The 18,736-nt window shown below is 42.0% G+C and overlaps 1 protein-coding gene across 1 annotated transcript in view; it reads right to left on the reverse strand.

Annotated features, from left to right (window-relative positions):
- The window catches only part of LOC120043437 (microtubule cross-linking factor 1), a gene marked incomplete at its 3' end in the record, with an annotated part of 88,242 nt that overhangs the window by 22,871 nt on the left and 46,635 nt on the right, over positions 1-18,736 (reverse strand). Inside the window, exons 8-9 of the mRNA XM_038988021.1 lie at positions 17,099-17,257; positions 481-648 (exon numbers count right to left, since the gene is read on the reverse strand). Coding sequence (XP_038843949.1) covers positions 481-648; positions 17,099-17,257 — 327 coding nt within the window. The remainder of the gene's footprint in view (positions 1-480; positions 649-17,098; positions 17,258-18,736) is intronic.

Consider the following 18,736-nt stretch of genomic DNA (forward strand, 5'->3'; position numbering starts at 1 on the left):
TGCTGCCTCTTTAATCTCTTTAAGGCAGACATCTACATCCCAGTGATGCTGTCTCTTTAATCTCTAAGGCAGACATCTACATCCCAGTGATGCTGTCTCTTTAATCTCTTTAAGGCAGACATCTACATCCCAGTGATGCTGTCTCTTTAATCTCTAAGGCAGACATCTACATCCCAGTGATGCTGTCTCTTTAAGGCAGCCATCTACATCCCAGTGATGCTGTCTCTTTAATCTCTTTAAGGCAGACAGGCATCTACATCCCAGTGATGCTGTCTCTTTAATCTCTTTAAGGCAGACATCTAGAGTAAGTTACCTGAGCAACGTGACACTTTATCTCGGCCGATTTAACCTTCCAGGATATCTTGTTGTTGGCGTAGCTGTGTGTCTGTGTGTGTGTGTGTGTGTGTTCGTGTTCGTGTTCGTGTGTGTGTGTGTGTGTGTGTGTGTGTGTGTGTGTGTTCGTGCCTGGATTAGAGTTACCTGAGCAACGTGACACTTCATCTCTGCCCATTTGACCTCCCAGGAAGCCTTGTCGTTGGCGTAGTTCTGCTGCAGCTGGCACCTCCTGCTCTCCTCCTCCCTCAACTCTGACCTGAACTCCTCTAACAGGGAGCGCACTGCCTGGAGCACCCTACGGTTCTCACCCACCTGGAGAGGAGGAGCGGGGGAGGAAGTGGGGGAGGCGAGAGAGGAGGAGGAGGTGAGGGAGGGGTCGGGGAAAGGGGTGAGGAGGAGGAGGAGGAGGAGGAGGAGGAGAGGTGAAAGAGAGAGAATGAAACTGGGTCATGCATTTATTAAAGATATCATTGTGTCCTTTCTATTTACCTAATAATGTCAGCTGTTTCCAACACAAGTCATGCTTTTAATTTCCACGTTCATCTACACAAACTATAACTCTACACCACTTACTAAACTCAGCAAAAAATGAAACGTCCCTTTTTCAGGACCCTGTCTTTCAAAGATAATTAGTAAAAATCCAAATAACTTCACAGATCTTCATTGTAAAGGGTTTAAACACTGTTTCCCATGCTTGTTCAATGGACCATAAACAATTCATGAACATGCACCTGTGGAACGGTCGTTAAGACACTAACAGCTTACAGACGGTAGGCAATTAAGGTCACAGTTATGAAAACTCAGGACACTAAAGAGGCCTTTCTACTGACTCTGAAAAACACCAAAAGAAAAATGCCCAGGGTCCCTGCTCATCTGCGTGAACGTGCCTTAGGCATGCTGCAAGGAGAACTGCAGATGTGGCCAAGGCAATAAATTGCAATGTCCGTACTGTGAGACGCCTAAGACAGAGCTACAGGGAGACAGAACGGACAGCTGATCGTCCTCGCAGTGGCAGACCACGTGTAACAACACCTGCACAGGATCGGTACATCTGAACATCACATCTGCGGGACAGATACAGGATGGCAACAACAACTGCCCGAGTTACACCAGGAACGCACAATCCCTCCATCAGTGCTCAGACTGTCCGCAATAGGCTGAGAGAGGCTGGACTGAGGGCTTGTAGGCCTGTTGTAAGGCAGGTCCTCACCAGACATCACTGGCAACAACGTCGCCTACGGGCACAAACCCACCGTCGCTGGACCAGACAGGACTGGCAAAAAGTGTTCTTCACTGACGAGTTGCGGTTTTGTCTCACCAGGGGTGATGGTCGGATTCGCGTTTATCGTCGAAGGAATGAACATTACACCGAGGCCTGTACTCTGGACCGGGATCGATTTGGTGGTGGAGGGTCCGTCATGGTCTGGGGCGGTGTGTCACAGCATCATCGGACTGAGCTTGTTGTCATTGCAGGCAATTTCAACGCTGTGCGTTACAGGGAAGACATCCTCCTCCCTCATGTGGTACCCTTCCTGCAGACTCATCCTGACATGACCCTCCAGCATGACAATGCCACCAGCCATACTGCTCGTTCTGTGTGTGATTTCCTGCAAGTGCATGTGCATGTCAATGTTCCGCCATGGCCAGCGAAGAGCCCAGATCTCAATCCCATTGAGCACATCTGGGACCTGTTGGATCGGAGGGTGAGGGCTAGGGCCGTTCCCACCAGAAATGTCCGGGAACTTGCAGGTGCCTTGGTGGACGAGTGGGGTAACATCTCACAGCAAAAACTGCCAAATCTGGTGTAGTCCACGAGGAGGAGATGCACTGCAGTACTTAATGCAGCTGGTGGCCACACCAGATACTGACTGTTACTTTTGATTTTGACCCCCCTTTGTTCAGGGACACATTATTCCATTTCTGTTAGTCACATGTCTGTGGAACTTGTTCAGTTTATATCTCAGTTGTTGAATCTTGTTATGTTCATACAAATATTTACACATGATAAGTTTGCTGAAAAATAAACGCAGTTGACAGTGAGAGGACATTTATTTTTATGTTGGTTAGCACTAGGCTCTGCTGCGGTTCATTTGTTTATTGGGATCCCCATTAGCTTTTTGCAGAAGCAGCAGCTACTCTTCCTGGGGGTCCACAAAAAAACAGCATGACAAGTTACAAAACACTGATACACTGATAGACAAGAAGAGTCACGCACATTAAAGTACAACCACATACAAACAATACCACAATACAACAAAATAATGTGTGTGTTAGAGTGTGTCCCCCCTCACAGTCCCGCTGTTCCAAGAGATGTTGTTTGTTTTTAAAGGTCATTTTTCTGTGAGACGCCTAAGACAGAGGCATGCGATCATGCCTCTGTATAATACCGTGAGTTGCCGTGAATTCATTTTGGACTTGGGGAACTGTGAAGAGACCTCTGGTGGCATGTCTTGTTTGGGGTATGTATGGATGTATGAACTATATTGATTATGCAGATCGGGAATTTTAAATCACAGTAATATTTCTCATAAAAACTAGAAGAGAAGCAATTCATCTCTCGTGAACCCTCAACCAGGAAAGACTGTGGTGTTGTTGATGTTAGTTCTGTGTGTGTAGTTAAGGGCGAGGTGTCCTGCTCTGTTCCGAGACGGCTGCAGCTTCGCTGTAGTTGACCATATTACCAGACAGTCATCAAGACGGGACAAGACCAGAGGCTGAATCAACAAGTACCGTTGATTTGTGTCACATATTTATCAGATGTTATTGGTCCATACACATATTTAACAGATGTTATTGGTCCATATTTAAACAGATGTAATTGGTACATATTTATCAGATGTTATTGGTCATTTACATTACATTTACATTTAAGTCATTTAGCAGACGCTCTTATCCAGAGCGACTTACAAGTACATACATTCATACTTTTTTTGTACTGGCCCCCCGTGGGAATCGAACCCACAACCCTGGCGTTGCAAGCGCCATGCTCTACCAACTGAGCCACACGGGGCTGATGGTCCATACACATATTTAACAGATGTTATTGGTCCATACACATATTTATCAGATGTTATTGGTCCATACACATATTTATCAGATGTTATTGGTCCATATTTATCAGATGTTATTGGTCAATACACATATTTATCAGATGTTATTGGTCCATACACATATTTAAACAGATGTTATTGGTCCATATTTATCAGATGTTATTGGTCCATACACATATTTATCAGATGTTATTGGTCCATACACATATTTAACAGATGTTATTGGTCCATACACATATTTATCAGATGTTATTGGTCACATATTTAACAGATGTTATTGGTCCATACACATATTTATCAGATGTTATTGGTCCATATTTATCAGATGTTATTGGTCCATATTTATCAGATGTTATTGGTCCATATTTATCAGATGTTATTGGTCCATACACATATTTATCAGATGTTATTGGTCCATACACATATTTATCAGATGTTATTGGTCCATATTTATCAGATGTTATTGGTCCATATTTATCAGATGTTATTGGTCCATATTTATCAGATGTTATTGGTCCATATTTATCAGATGTTATTGGTCCATATTTATCAGATGTTATTGGTCCATATTTATCAGATGTTATTGGTACATACACATATTTATCAGATGTTATTGGTCCATACACATATTTAACATATGTTATTGGTGTCACGACTTCCGCCGAAGTCGGCCCTTCTCCTTGTTCGGGTGGTGTTCGGCGGTCGACGTCACCGGCTTTCTAGTCACCACCGATCCATTTTTCTGTTTCGTTTTGTTTTGTCTGCAATATTACACACCTGGTTTCAATTCCCCTATTATGTTCCCTATTTAACCCTCTGGCTTTCATTTCTGTTTTGTCCGTGATTGTTTGTTACGTTAGTGGTTGTTGTTATTTCTTATTGATGTTTTGTAATTATTCCCTTTGTGGAATTTTGCTGTCATTTTTGAGTAAACGTTTTGTGTTTCGCTCAACACCTGTGTCCTGCATTTGACTCTACTACTTCGCCGCACACAACCCTGACAATTGGTCCATATACATATTTAAACAGATGTTATTGGTCCATATTTATCAGATGTTATTGGTCCATATTTATCAGATGTTATTGGTCCATACACATATTTAAACAGATGTTATTGGTCCATATTTATCAGATGTTATTGGTCCATATTTATCAGATGTTATTGGTCCATATTTATCAGATGTTATTGGTCCATATACATATTTATCAGATGTTATTGGTCCATACACATATTTAACAGATGTTATTGGTCCATACACATATTTATCAGATGTTATTGGTCCATATTTATCAGATGTTATTGGTCCATACACATATTTATCAGATGTTATTGGTCCATACACACATTTAGCAGATGTTATTGGTCCATACACATATTTAACAGATGTTATTGGTCCATACACATATTTATCAGATGTTATTGGTCCATAAACATATTTATCAGATGTTATTGGTCCATACACATATTTATCAGATGTTATTGGTCCATATTTAACAGATGTTATTGGTCCATACACATATTTATCAGATGTTATTGGTCCATACACATATTTATCAGATGTTATTGGTCCATATTTAACAGATGTTATTGGTCCATACACATATTTAACAGATGTTATTGGTCCATACACATATTTATCAGATGTTATTGGTCCATACACATATTTATCAGATGTTATTGGTCCATATTTATCAGATGTTATTGGTCCATATTTATCAGATGTTATTGGTCCATATTTATCAGATGTTATTGGTCCATACACATATTTATCAGATGTTATTGGTCCATACACATATTTATCAGATGTTATTGGTCCATATTTATCAGATGTTATTGGTCCATATTTATCAGATGTTATTGGTCCATATTTATCAGATGTTATTGGTCCATATTTATCAGATGTTATTGGTCCATATTTATCAGATGTTATTGGTCCATATTTATCAGATGTTATTGGTACATACACATATTTATCAGATGTTATTGGTCCATACACATATTTAACATATGTTATTGGTGTCACGACTTCCGCCGAAGTCGGCCCTTCTCCTTGTTCGGGTGGTGTTCGGCGGTCGACGTCACCGGCTTTCTAGTCACCACCGATCCATTTTTCTGTTTCGTTTTGTTTTGTCTGCAATATTACACACCTGGTTTCAATTCCCCTATTATGTTCCCTATTTAACCCTCTGGCTTTCATTTCTGTTTTGTCCGTGATTGTTTGTTACGTTAGTGGTTGTTGTTATTTCTTATTGATGTTTTGTAATTATTCCCTTTGTGGAATTTTGCTGTCATTTTTGAGTAAACGTTTTGTGTTTCGCTCAACACCTGTGTCCTGCATTTGACTCTGCTACTTCGCCGCACACAACCCTGACAATTGGTCCATATACATATTTAAACAGATGTTATTGGTCCATATTTATCAGATGTTATTGGTCCATATTTATCAGATGTTATTGGTCCATACACATATTTAAACAGATGTTATTGGTCCATATTTATCAGATGTTATTGGTCCATATTTATCAGATGTTATTGGTCCATATTTATCAGATGTTATTGGTCCATATTTATCAGATGTTATTGGTCCATATACATATTTATCAGATGTTATTGGTCCATACACATATTTAACAGATGTTATTGGTCCATACACATATTTATCAGATGTTATTGGTCCATATTTATCAGATGTTATTGGTCCATACACATATTTATCAGATGTTATTGGTCCATACACACATTTAGCAGATGTTATTGGTCCATACACATATTTAACAGATGTTATTGGTCCATACACATATTTATCAGATGTTATTGGTCCATAAACATATTTATCAGATGTTATTGGTCCATATTTAACAGATGTTATTGGTCCATACACATATTTATCAGATGTTATTGGTCCATACACATATTTATCAGATGTTATTGGTCCATATTTAACAGATGTTATTGGTCCATACACATATTTAACAGATGTTATTGGTCCATACACATATTTATCAGATGTTATTGGTCCATATTTAACAGATGTTATTGGTCCATATTTATCAGATGTTATTGGTCCATACACATATTTAACAGATGTTATTGGTCCATACACATATTTAAACAGATGTTATTGGTCCATACACATATTTAACAGATGTTATTGGTCCATATTTACCAGATGTTATTGGTCCATACACATATTTAACAGATGTTATTGGTCCATACACATATTTAACAGATGTTATTGGTCCATAAACATATTTAACAGATGTTATTGGTCCATATTTAACAGATGTTATTGGTCCATATTTAACAGATGTTATTGGTCCATATTTAACAGATGTTATTGGTCCATACACATATTTAACAGATGTTATTGGTCCATACACATATTTAACAGATGTTATTGGTCCATACACATATTTAACAGATGTTATTGGTCCATATTTAACAGATGTTATTGGTCCATATTTAACAGATGTTATTGGTCCATATTTAACAGATGTTATTGGTCCATACACATATTTAACAGATGTTATTGGTCCATACACATATTTAACAGATGTTATTGGTCACATATTTATCAGATGTTATTGGTCCATATTTATCAGATGTTATTGGTCCATACACATATTTAAACAGATGTTATTGGTCCATATTTATCAGATGTTATTGGTCCATATTTATCAGATGTTATTGGTCCATATTTATCAGATGTTATTGGTCCATACACATATTTAAACAGATGTTATTGGTCCATATTTATCAGATGTTATTGGTCCATATTTATCAGATGTTATTGGTCCATACACATATTTAACAGATGTTATTGGTTCATACACATATTTAACAGATGTTATTGGTCCATACACATATTTATCAGATGTTATTGGTCCATACACATATTTATCAGATGTTATTGGTCCATACACATATTTAACAGATGTTATTGGTCCATACACATATTTATCAGATGTTATTGGTCCATACACATATTTATCAGATGTTATTGGTCCATAAACATATTTATCAGATGTTATTTATCCATACACATGTTAAACAGATGTTATTGGTCCATATTTATCAGATGTTATTGGTCCATATTTATCAGATGTTATTGGTCCATATTTATCAGATGTTATTGGTCCATACACATATTTAAACAGATGTTATTGGTCCATACACATATTTAAACAGATGTTATTGGTCCATATTTATCAGATGTTATTGGTCCATATTTATCAGATGTTATTGGTCCATATTTATCAGATGTTATTGGTCCATATTTATCAGATGTTATTGGTCCATATTTATCAGATGTTATTGGTCCATATTTATCAGATGTTATTGGTACATACACATATTTATCAGATGTTATTGGTCCATACACATATTTAACATATGTTATTGGTGTCACGACTTCCGCCGAAGTCGGCCCTTCTCCTTGTTCGGGTGGTGTTCGGCGGTCGACGTCACCGGCTTTCTAGTCACCACCGATCCATTTTTCTGTTTCGTTTTGTTTTGTCTGCAATATTACACACCTGGTTTCAATTCCCCTATTATGTTCCCTATTTAACCCTCTGGCTTTCATTTCTGTTTTGTCCGTGATTGTTTGTTACGTTAGTGGTTGTTGTTATTTCTTATTGATGTTTTGTAATTATTCCCTTTGTGGAATTTTGCTGTCATTTTTGAGTAAACGTTTTGTGTTTCGCTCAACACCTGTGTCCTGCATTTGACTCTGCTACTTCGCCGCACACAACCCTGACAGAATCACGGACCAAACTTCAAATGGAGTCAGCAGGCACAGCCAGCCCCTCTCTCCCAGTCGGGGAGCAAGTTCAACAGCACGCGACCATGTTACACAGTTTAGGGACCGCCATGGATCGCGTGCTGCAGACAATGGACCGATGGGAGAGAGGAGGTCTCCCGGTAAATCATACCCCATCACCCCCACCCGCGCCTCTCCCTACTCCACCGGTCATCCCTCCATCGTCAGGACCCAGTGGGATTCGGCTCTCGCTCCCAGGAGCGTATGACGGTACAGCAGCCGGGTGTCAGGGGTTCCTCCTACAGTTGGAGTTATACCTGGCAACTGTTCATCCGACCCCTTCAGGACGAGAGAGAGTGGGCGCCCTCATCTCCTGTCTGACGGGTAAGGCCCTGGAGTGGGCCAACGCCATCTGGAGAAGAGAGGGCCAAACCCTGGATGACTATGATGACTTCTCTCGCCGCTTCCGGGCGGTCTTTGATCATCCACCTGAAGGGAGAGCGGCGGGAGAGCGTTTGTTCCATCTCAGACAGGGGATGAGGAGCGCTCAAGATTTCGCCCTGGACTTCCGTACTCTGGCCGCTGGTGCGGGATGGAATGAGCGGGCCCTGATCGATCACTACAGGTGTAGTCTACGAGAGGACGTTCGTAGGGAGTTAGCCTGCAGGGACACCACTCTTAACCTGGACCAGCTGGTGGATTTATCTATCCGGCTGGATAACCTGTTGGCCTCCCGCGGACGTCTAGATCGGGGTCCGCCCGTTCCATTACCCAGCCCCTTGGATCCTACACCGATGGAGTTAGGAGGGGCTGCTAGAAGGGAGACCGGAGGGAGGACCACTCCATGCACCAACTGTGGACGCAGAGGACACACTGCTGTCCGGTGCTGGGGTGTTTCTCCTGGAAGTCGAGGTAGCAGGCGGAGCACTGATGGGTCATCTCCGGTGAGTAGGCACATAACTCACCCAGAGTCTTCTGTTGCGCACATGTGGTTACATATAGAATTTCCTGAGTTTTCCTCGCATCCCCAGCATAAGGCGCTAGTAGATTCAGGCGCAGCTGGGAACTTTATTGATCGCTCTTTAGCACATAGATTAGGGATCCCTATTATTCCTGTTGATGTTCCCTTCCCTGTACATGCCTTAGATAGTCGTCCTTTGGGGTCGGGGCTGATTGGGGAGGTCACAGCGCCCATCGCTATGAGAACGCAGGGGGATCACGAGGAGAGAATTAGTCTCTTTTTGATCGACTCTCCTGCGTTTCCTGTTGTGTTGGGTCTTCCCTGGTTGGCCTCTCATGATCCGATTATTTCGTGGCAACAGAGGGCTCTCAAGGGATGGTCCTGTCAGTGTTCAGGGAGGTGTGTAGGTGTTTCCTTAGGTGCCACTACGGTGGAAAGTCCAAACCAGGTTTCCAACATGCACATTCCTCCCGAATATGCCGATTTGGCACTCGCCTTCTGTAAGAAGAAGGCGACTCAATTACCACCCCATCGACCGGGGGATTGTGCGATAGATCTCTTGGTAGACACTAAACTTCCCAGGAGTCATGTGTATCCTCTGTCACAGGAGGAGACGGTGGCTATGGAGACATATGTCACCGAATCTCTGGGACAGGGATACATTCGGCCTTCCATCTCACCTGTCTCCTCGAGTTTCTTTTTTGTGAAGAAGAAGGATGGAGGTTCGCGCCCGTGTATTGATTATCGAGGATTAAATAAGATCACGGTAAAATACAGTTACCCGCTACCACTCATAGCCAGTATGACCGAGTCATTACACGGGGCGCGCTTCTTCACAAAATTGGACCTCAGGAGCGCTTACAACCTGGTGCGTATTAAGGGGGGAGATGAGTGGAAGACAGCATTTAGCACCACTTCTGGGCATTATGAGTACCTCGTCATGCCGTACGGGTTAATGAATGCTCCATCAGTCTTCCAATCATTTGTGGATGAGATCTTCAGGGACCTGCATGGGCAGGGTGTAGTGGTGTATATAGATGACATTCTAATATACTCCGCTACACGCGCCGAGCATGTGTCCCTGGTGCGTAGGGTGCTTGGTAGACTGTTGGAGCATGACCTGTACGTCAAGGCTGAGAAATGTCTGTTCTTCCAACGATCCATCTCCTTCCTAGGGTACCGCTTTTCAGCGTCAGGGGTAGAGATGGAGAATGACCGCATTTCAGCCGTGTGTAATTGGCCGACTCCAACCACGGTAAAGGAGGTGCAGCGGTTTTTAGGGTTTGCCAACTACTACCGGAGATTTATCCGGGGTTTTGGTCAGGTAGCGGCTCCCATTACCTCACTGCTGAAGGGAGGACCGGTGCGACTGCAGTGGACAGCTGGGGCGGACAGGGCTTTTGGTCACCTGAAGGCTCTGTTTACCTCGGCTCCAGTTCTGGCTCATCCTGATCCTTCCTTAGCATTCATAGTTGAGGTGGACGCGTCCGAGGCGGGGATAGGGGCTGTGCTGTCTCAGCGTTCGGGTACGCCACTAAAGCTCCGCCCCTGTGCATTCTTTTCGAAGAAGCTCAGCCCGGCGGAGCGAAACTATGATGTGGGGGACCGGGAGTTGCTGGCTGTTGTCATGGCTCTGAAAGCGTGGAGACACTGGCTTGAGGGGGCTAGACACCCTTTTCTCATTTGGACTGACCACCGCAATCTGGAGTACATACGGGCAGCGAGGAGAATGAACCCTCGCCAGGCAAGGTGGGCCATGTTTTTCACCCGTTTTGATTTCACCCTTACCTACAAACCAGGTTCCCAGAACGTTAAGGCAGATGCACTGTCCCGGCTGTATGATACAGAGGAGAGGTCCACAGATCCCACTCCCATAATTACAGCCTCTCGCCTGGTGGCACCGGTGGTGTGGGAGGTGGACGCGGACATCGAACGGGCGTCACGTACAGAGTCCGTTCCACATGACTGTCCAGCTGGGCGTCTGTACGTTCCGTTTGATGTCCGCGATCGTTTGATCTGTTGGGCTCATACGTCACCCTCCTCTGGTCATCCTGGTATCGGTCGGACGGTGCGCTGCCTTTCTGGGAAGTACTGGTGGCCCACTTTAGCTAAGGACGTGCGGGTTTATGTTTCCTCCTGTTCGGTATGTGCACAGTGCAAGGCACCTAGACATCTGCCCAGAGGGAAATTACAACCCCTTCCCGTTCCACAGCGACCATGGTCACACCTATCGGTGGATTTCGTGACGGATCTTCCCCCGTCGCGGGGTAACACCACGATCCTGGTCGTTGTGGATCGGTTTTCTAAGTCCTGCCGTCTCCTTCCTTTGCCCGGTCTCCCTACGGCTCTACAAACTGCGGAGGCTCTGTTCACCCATGTATTCCGGCACTACGGGGTGCCTGAGGATATAGTTTCTGATCGGGGTCCCCAATTTACGTCTAGAGTCTGGAGGGCGTTTATGGAACGCCTGGGGATCTCGGTCAGCCTTACCTCAGGTTTCCACCCCAAGAGCAACGGGCAGGTGGAAAGAGTAAACCAGGATGTGGGTAGGTTTCTGAGGTCCTATTGCCAGGACCGGCCGGGGGAGTGGGCAGCTTACATCCCCTGGGCCGAGATGGCCCAAAACTCCCTACGCCACTCCTCTACCAACCTATCACCTTTTCAGTGTGTGCTAGGTTACCAGCCGGTCCTGGCACCATGGCATCAGAGCCAGATTGAGGCTCCTGCGGTGGATGAATGGTTTCGGCACTCAGAGGAGACTTGGAACGCTGCCCACGTACGGCTACAACGTGCCATCAGGAGACAAAAAGCGAGTGCCGACCGCCACCGCAGTGAGGCCCCGGTGTATGCACCGGGGGATCGGGTCTGGCTCTCGACCCGAAACCTACCCCTTCACCTGCCCTGCCGGAAACTGGGTCCGCGGTTTATGGGGCCATTTAAAGTCCTGAGGAGATTGAACGAGGTTTGTTATAGGTTACAACTCCCCCCTGATTACCGTATTAACCCCTCGTTCCATGTGTCTCTCCTCAGGCCGGTGGTGGCTGGTCCGCTCCAGCAGTCTGAGGTGCGGGAGGTTCCTCCGCCCCCTCTTGACATCGAGGGGGTCCCGGCGTATAGCGTAAGGGCCATCATGGATTCTAGACGTCGGGCGAGGGGCCTTCAGTACCTCGTGGAGTGGGAGGGGTACGGTCCGGAGGAGAGATGCTGGGTACCGGTGGAGGACATTCTAGATCCATCCATGTTACAAGAGTTTCACCGTCTCCACCCAGATCGCCCTGCACCTCGCCCTCCGGGTCGTCCTCGAGGCCGGTGTCGTCGCGCTGCTGGAGCCGCGCGTCAAGGGGGGGGTACTGTCACGACTTCCGCCGAAGTCGGCCCTTCTCCTTGTTCGGGTGGTTTTCGGCGGTCGACGTCACCGGCTTTCTAGTCACCACCGATCCATTTTTCTGTTTCGTTTTGTTTTGTCTGCAATATTACACACCTGGTTTCAATTCCCCTATTATGTTCCCTATTTAACCCTCTGGCTTTCATTTCTGTTTTGTCCGTGATTGTTTGTTACGTTAGTGGTTGTTGTTATTTCTTATTGATGTTTTGTAATTATTCCCTTTGTGGAATTTTGCTGTCATTTTTGAGTAAACGTTTTGTGTTTCGCTCAACACCTGTGTCCTGCATTTGACTCTGCTACTTCGCCGCACACAACCCTGACAATTGGTCCATATACATATTTAAACAGATGTTATTGGTCCATATTTATCAGATGTTATTGGTCCATATTTATCAGATGTTATTGGTCCATACACATATTTAAACAGATGTTATTGGTCCATATTTATCAGATGTTATTGGTCCACATATTTATCAGATGTTATTGGTCCACATATGTATCAGATGTTATTGGTCCACATATTTATCAGATGTTATTGGTCCACATATGTATCAGATGTTATTGGTCCACATATTTATCAGATGTTATTGGTCCATACACATATTTAACAGATGTTATTGGTCCATACACATATTTATCAGATGTTATTGGTCCATACACATATTTATCAGATGTTATTGGTCCATATTTAACAGATGTTATTGGTCCATACACATATTTAACAGATGTTATTGGTCCATACACATATTTATCAGATGTTATTGGTCCATATTTAACAGATGTTATTGGTCCATACACATATTTATCAGATGTTATTGGTCCATATTTAACAGATGTTATTGGTCCATATTTATCAGATGTTATTGGTCCATACACATATTTAACAGATGTTATTGGTCCATACACATATTTAAACAGATGTTATTGGTCCATACACATATTTAACAGATGTTATTGGTCCATATTTACCAGATGTTATTGGTCCATATTTAACAGATGTTATTGGTCCATACACATATTTAACAGATGTTATTGGTCCATACACATATTTATCAGATGTTATTGGTCCATATACATATTTATCAGATGTTATTGGTCCATATACATATTTATCAGATGTTATTGGTCCATATACATATTTAACAGATGTTATTGGTCCATATTTAACAGATGTTATTGGTCCATACACATATTTATCAGATGTTATTGGTCCATATTTAACAGATGTTATTGGTCCATATTTATCAGATGTTATTGGTCCATACACATATTTAACAGATGTTATTGGTCCATACACATATTTAAACAGATGTTATTGGTCCATACACATATTTAACAGATGTTATTGGTCCATATTTAACAGATGTTATTGGTCCATATTTAACAGATGTTATTGGTCCATACACATATTTAACAGATGTTATTGGTCCATACACATATTTATCAGATGTTATTGGTCCATATACATATTTATCAGATGTTATTGGTCCATATACATATTTATCAGATGTTATTGGTCCATATACATATTTAACAGATGTTATTGGTCACATATACATATTTAACAGATGTTATTGGTCCATATACATATTTATCAGATGTTATTGGTCCATATTAACAGATGTTATTGGTCCATATTTATCAGATGTTATTGGTCCATATTTAACAGATGTTATTGGTCCATATTTAACAGATGTTATTGGTCCATATTTAACAGATGTTATTGGTCCATATTTAACAGATGTTATTGGTCCATATTTAACAGATGTTATTGGTCCATATTTAACAGATGTTATTGGTCCATATTTAACAGATGTTATTGGTCCATATTTAACAGATGTTATTGGTCCATATTTAACAGATGTTATTGGTCCATATTTAACAGATGTTATTGGTCCATATTTAACAGATGTTATTGGTCCATATTTAACAGATGTTATTGGTCCATACACATATTTAACAGATGTTATTGGTCCATATTTATCAGATGTTATTGGTCCATACACATATTTATCAGATGTTATTGGTCCATATTTATCAGATGTTATTGGTCCATATTTATCAGATGTTATTGGTCCATATTTATCAGATGTTATTGGTCCATACACATATTTATCAGATGTTATTGGTCCATATTTATCAGATGTTATTGGTCCATATTTATCAGATGTTATTGGTCCATATTTATCAGATGTTATTGGTCCATATTTATCAGATGTTATTGGTCCATATTTATCAGATGTTATTGGTCCATATTTAACAGATGTTATTGGTCCATATTTAACAGATGTTATTGGTCCATATTTAACAGATGTTATTGGTCCATATTTAGCAGATGTTATTGGTCCATATTTAGCAGATGTTATTGGTCCATATTTAACAGATGTTATTGGTCCATATTTATCAGATGTTATGTTACCTCCAAAAGTGCAGTAACAATTCACAACAATACATAGGTTATACTGTGGTGAGTTGTAGGACATGTACCAGGTTATACTGTGGTGTGTTGTAGGACATGTACCAGGTTATACTGTGGTGAGTTGTAGGACATGGACCAGGTTATACTGTGGTGAGTTGTAGGACATGGACCAGGTTATACTGTGGTGAGTTGTAGGACATGGACCAGGTTATACTGTGGTGAGTTGTAGGACATGGACCAGGTTATACTGTGGTGAGTTGTAGGACATGGACCAGGTTATACTGTGGTGAGTTGTAGGACATGTACCAGGTTATACTGTGGTGTGTTGTAGGACATGTACCAGGTTATATTGTGGTGAGTTGTAGGACATGGACCAGGTTATACTGTGGTGTGTTGTAGGACATGTACCAGGTTATACTGTGGTGAGTTGTAGGACATGTACCAGGTTATACTGTGGTGAGTTGTAGGACATGGACCAGGTTATACTGTGGTGAGTTGTAGGACATATACCAGGTTATACTGTGGTGAGTTGTAGGACATGGACCAGGTTATACTGTGGTGAGTTGTAGGACATGGACCAGGTTATACTGTGGTGAGTTGTAGGACATGTACCAGGTTATACTGTGGTGTGTTGTAGGACATGGACCAGGTTATACTGTGGTGAGTTGTAGGACATGTACCAGGTTATACTGTGGTGAGTTGTAGGACATGTACCAGGTTATACTGTGGTGAGTTGTAGGACATGGACCAGGTTATACTGTGGTGTGTTGTAGGACATGTACCAGGTTATACTGTGGTGAGTTGTAGGACATGGACCAGGTTATACTGTGGTGAGTTGTAGGACATGTACCAGGTTATACTGTGGTGAGTTGTAGGACATGTACCAGGTTATACTGTGGTGTGTTGTAGGACATGTACCAGGTTATACTGTGGTGAGTTGTAGGACATGTACCAGGTTATACTGTGGTGAGTTGTAGGACATGGACCAGGTTATACTGTGGTGTGTTGTAGGACATGTACCAGGTTATACTGTGGTGAGTTGTAGGACATGTACCAGGTTATACTGTGGTGAGTTGTAGGACATGTACCAGGTTATACTGTGGTGAGTTGTAGGACATGTACCAGGTTATACTGTGGTGAGTTGTAGGACATGGACCAGGTTATACTGTGGTGAGTTGTAGGACATGTACCAGGTTATACTGTGGTGAGTTGTAGGACATGTACCAGGTTATACTGTGGTGAGTTGTAGGACATGTACCAGGTTATACTGTGGTGAGTTGTAGGACATGTACCAGGTTATACTGTGGTGTGTTGTAGGACATGTACCAGGTTATACTGTGGTGTGTACAGTACAAATTGCATCCTAAGCAGAGTTTGATGTGTTCATCCTTGTGCTAAATGCTAACAGGGCTTTGGGACCTGTTTTTGAATAATGGTTTGTGGTTTAAAGCAGCTCCATTTTCAGATCAGTGTACAAAACCATTTCTGTCAAGTTAAAGAAATCACAACAGTAGATAGAGTAGAGCACTTTAGATTCTGTTAAGGAAACATGACATACCCTACTGCTCTGTGACAGACAGACAGACAGACAGACAGACAGACAGACAGACAGACAGACAGACAGCTTAATTTCTCTTTGACTGTGAGACATCGTTCATTCTCCACAGTACAGCGAACAAGTAGAACGCTTGTATCTACAACATGAATGATAGTAACTCATATTAACTGTATTCTACTCCGACACACAGTGAGCTCATCTAGCTGGTTGAAATCTATCCTGAGAAAATAACACGTTAGCCAGGAGGTCAAAGAGTTACTATATTTGCCTCCTTTTTTTTGTATTTCAATAATGAGCCATGCTGAAGTAGTGCTATGATATAACTGGTGACTGCAGCTGGTCAAAATGACTGCTGCTGGAGACAGAACCTGAACGGCTACAGGAATCAAGTTTCTACTCGGCGAGAGAAACTGTCTCCGGCAAAATGATGCATGTCTCTTCACTGGCCAACATGTCTTAGTACAGTAGCTGGGAAGGCAACGTGCAGACACTGTGCGCAGAGACAGGAAATAGTATTATTTGGGTAGTGATCGTTGAACTCCATTGTACTTGAACAGACTTTGTACTCATCCCAAAGTGCACTTTAACCTTTGAGTGTATCAACAGAGGGGAAATCCGTTGTGCCCTACCTGTGTCTGATTCTGCAGGCGTTCAGGGGAGGGGAGTTGGGTTGTGGGGCCAGGCTCGGCGCCGTCTCTCTGGGGTAGCTGGGTAGACGACGTGTCCCTGTCCTCTCTCTCCGTCTCTTCCTCTCCGTGCTCCAAGATCAGCTCTGGAATACCCTCCAACTTCTCATGGTGGGACAGACAGGACATGGAATAACAAGGTTATTAAACACGACTACAGACATGGAATAACACGGTTATTAAACACGACTACAGACATGGAATAACAAGGTTATTAAACACGACTACAAAGACATGGAATAACACGGTTATTAAACACGACTACAAAGACATGGAATAACAAGGTTATTAAACACGACTACAGACATGGAATAACACGGTTATTAAACACGACTACAGACATGGAATAACAAGGTTGTTAAACACGACTACAGACATGGAATAACACGGTTATTAAACACGACTACAGACATGGAATAACAAGGTTATTAAACACGACTACAGACATGGAATAACAATGTTATTAAACACGACTACAGACATGGAATAACAATGTTATTAAACACGACTACAGACATGGAATAACAAGGTTATTAAACACAACTACAGACATGGAATAACAATGTTATTAAACACGACTACAGACATGGAATAACAAGGTTATTAAACACGACTACAGACATGGAATAACAAGGTTATTAAACACAGCTACAGACATGGAATAACACGGTTATTAAACAACTACAGACATGGAATAACACGGTTATTAAACACAACTACAGACATGGAATAACACGGTTATTAAACACGACTACAGACATGGAATAACAAGGTTATTAAACACGACTACAGACATGGAATAACACGGTTATTAAACACGACTACAGACATGGAATAACAAGGTTATTAAACACGACTACAGACATGGAATAACAAGGTTATTAAACACGGCTACAGACATGGAATAACACGGTTATTAAACACGACTACAGACATGGAATAACAAGGTTATTAAACACGACTACAGACATGGAATAACAAGGTTATTAAACATGACTACAGACATGGAATAACAAGGTTATTAAACACGACTACAGACATGGAATAACACGGTTATTAAACACGACTACAGACATGGAATAACAAGGTTATTAAACACGACTACAGACATGGAATAACAAGGTTATTAAACACGACTACAGACATGGAATAACAAGGTTATTAAACACGACTACAGACATGGAATAACAAGGTTATTAAACACGACTACAGACATGGAATAACAAGGTTATTAAACACGACTACAGACATGGAATAACAAGGTTATTAAACACGACTACAGACATGGAATAACAATGTTATTAAACACGACTACAGACATGGAATAACACGGTGATTAAACACGACTACAGACATGGAATAACAAGGTTATTAAACACGACTACAGACATGGAATAACAAGGTTATTAAACACGACTACAGACATGGAATAAGAAGGTTATTAAACACGACTACAGACATGGAATAACACAGTTATTAAACACGACTACAGACATGGAATAACAAGGTTATTAAACACGACTACAGACATGGAATAACACGGTTATTAAACACGACTACAGACATGGAATAACACGGTTA

The sequence above is a fragment of the Salvelinus namaycush genome, unplaced genomic scaffold (genome assembly GCF_016432855.1).
Source record: "Salvelinus namaycush isolate Seneca unplaced genomic scaffold, SaNama_1.0 Scaffold917, whole genome shotgun sequence".
Classification (NCBI taxonomy): domain Eukaryota; kingdom Metazoa; phylum Chordata; class Actinopteri; order Salmoniformes; family Salmonidae; genus Salvelinus; species Salvelinus namaycush.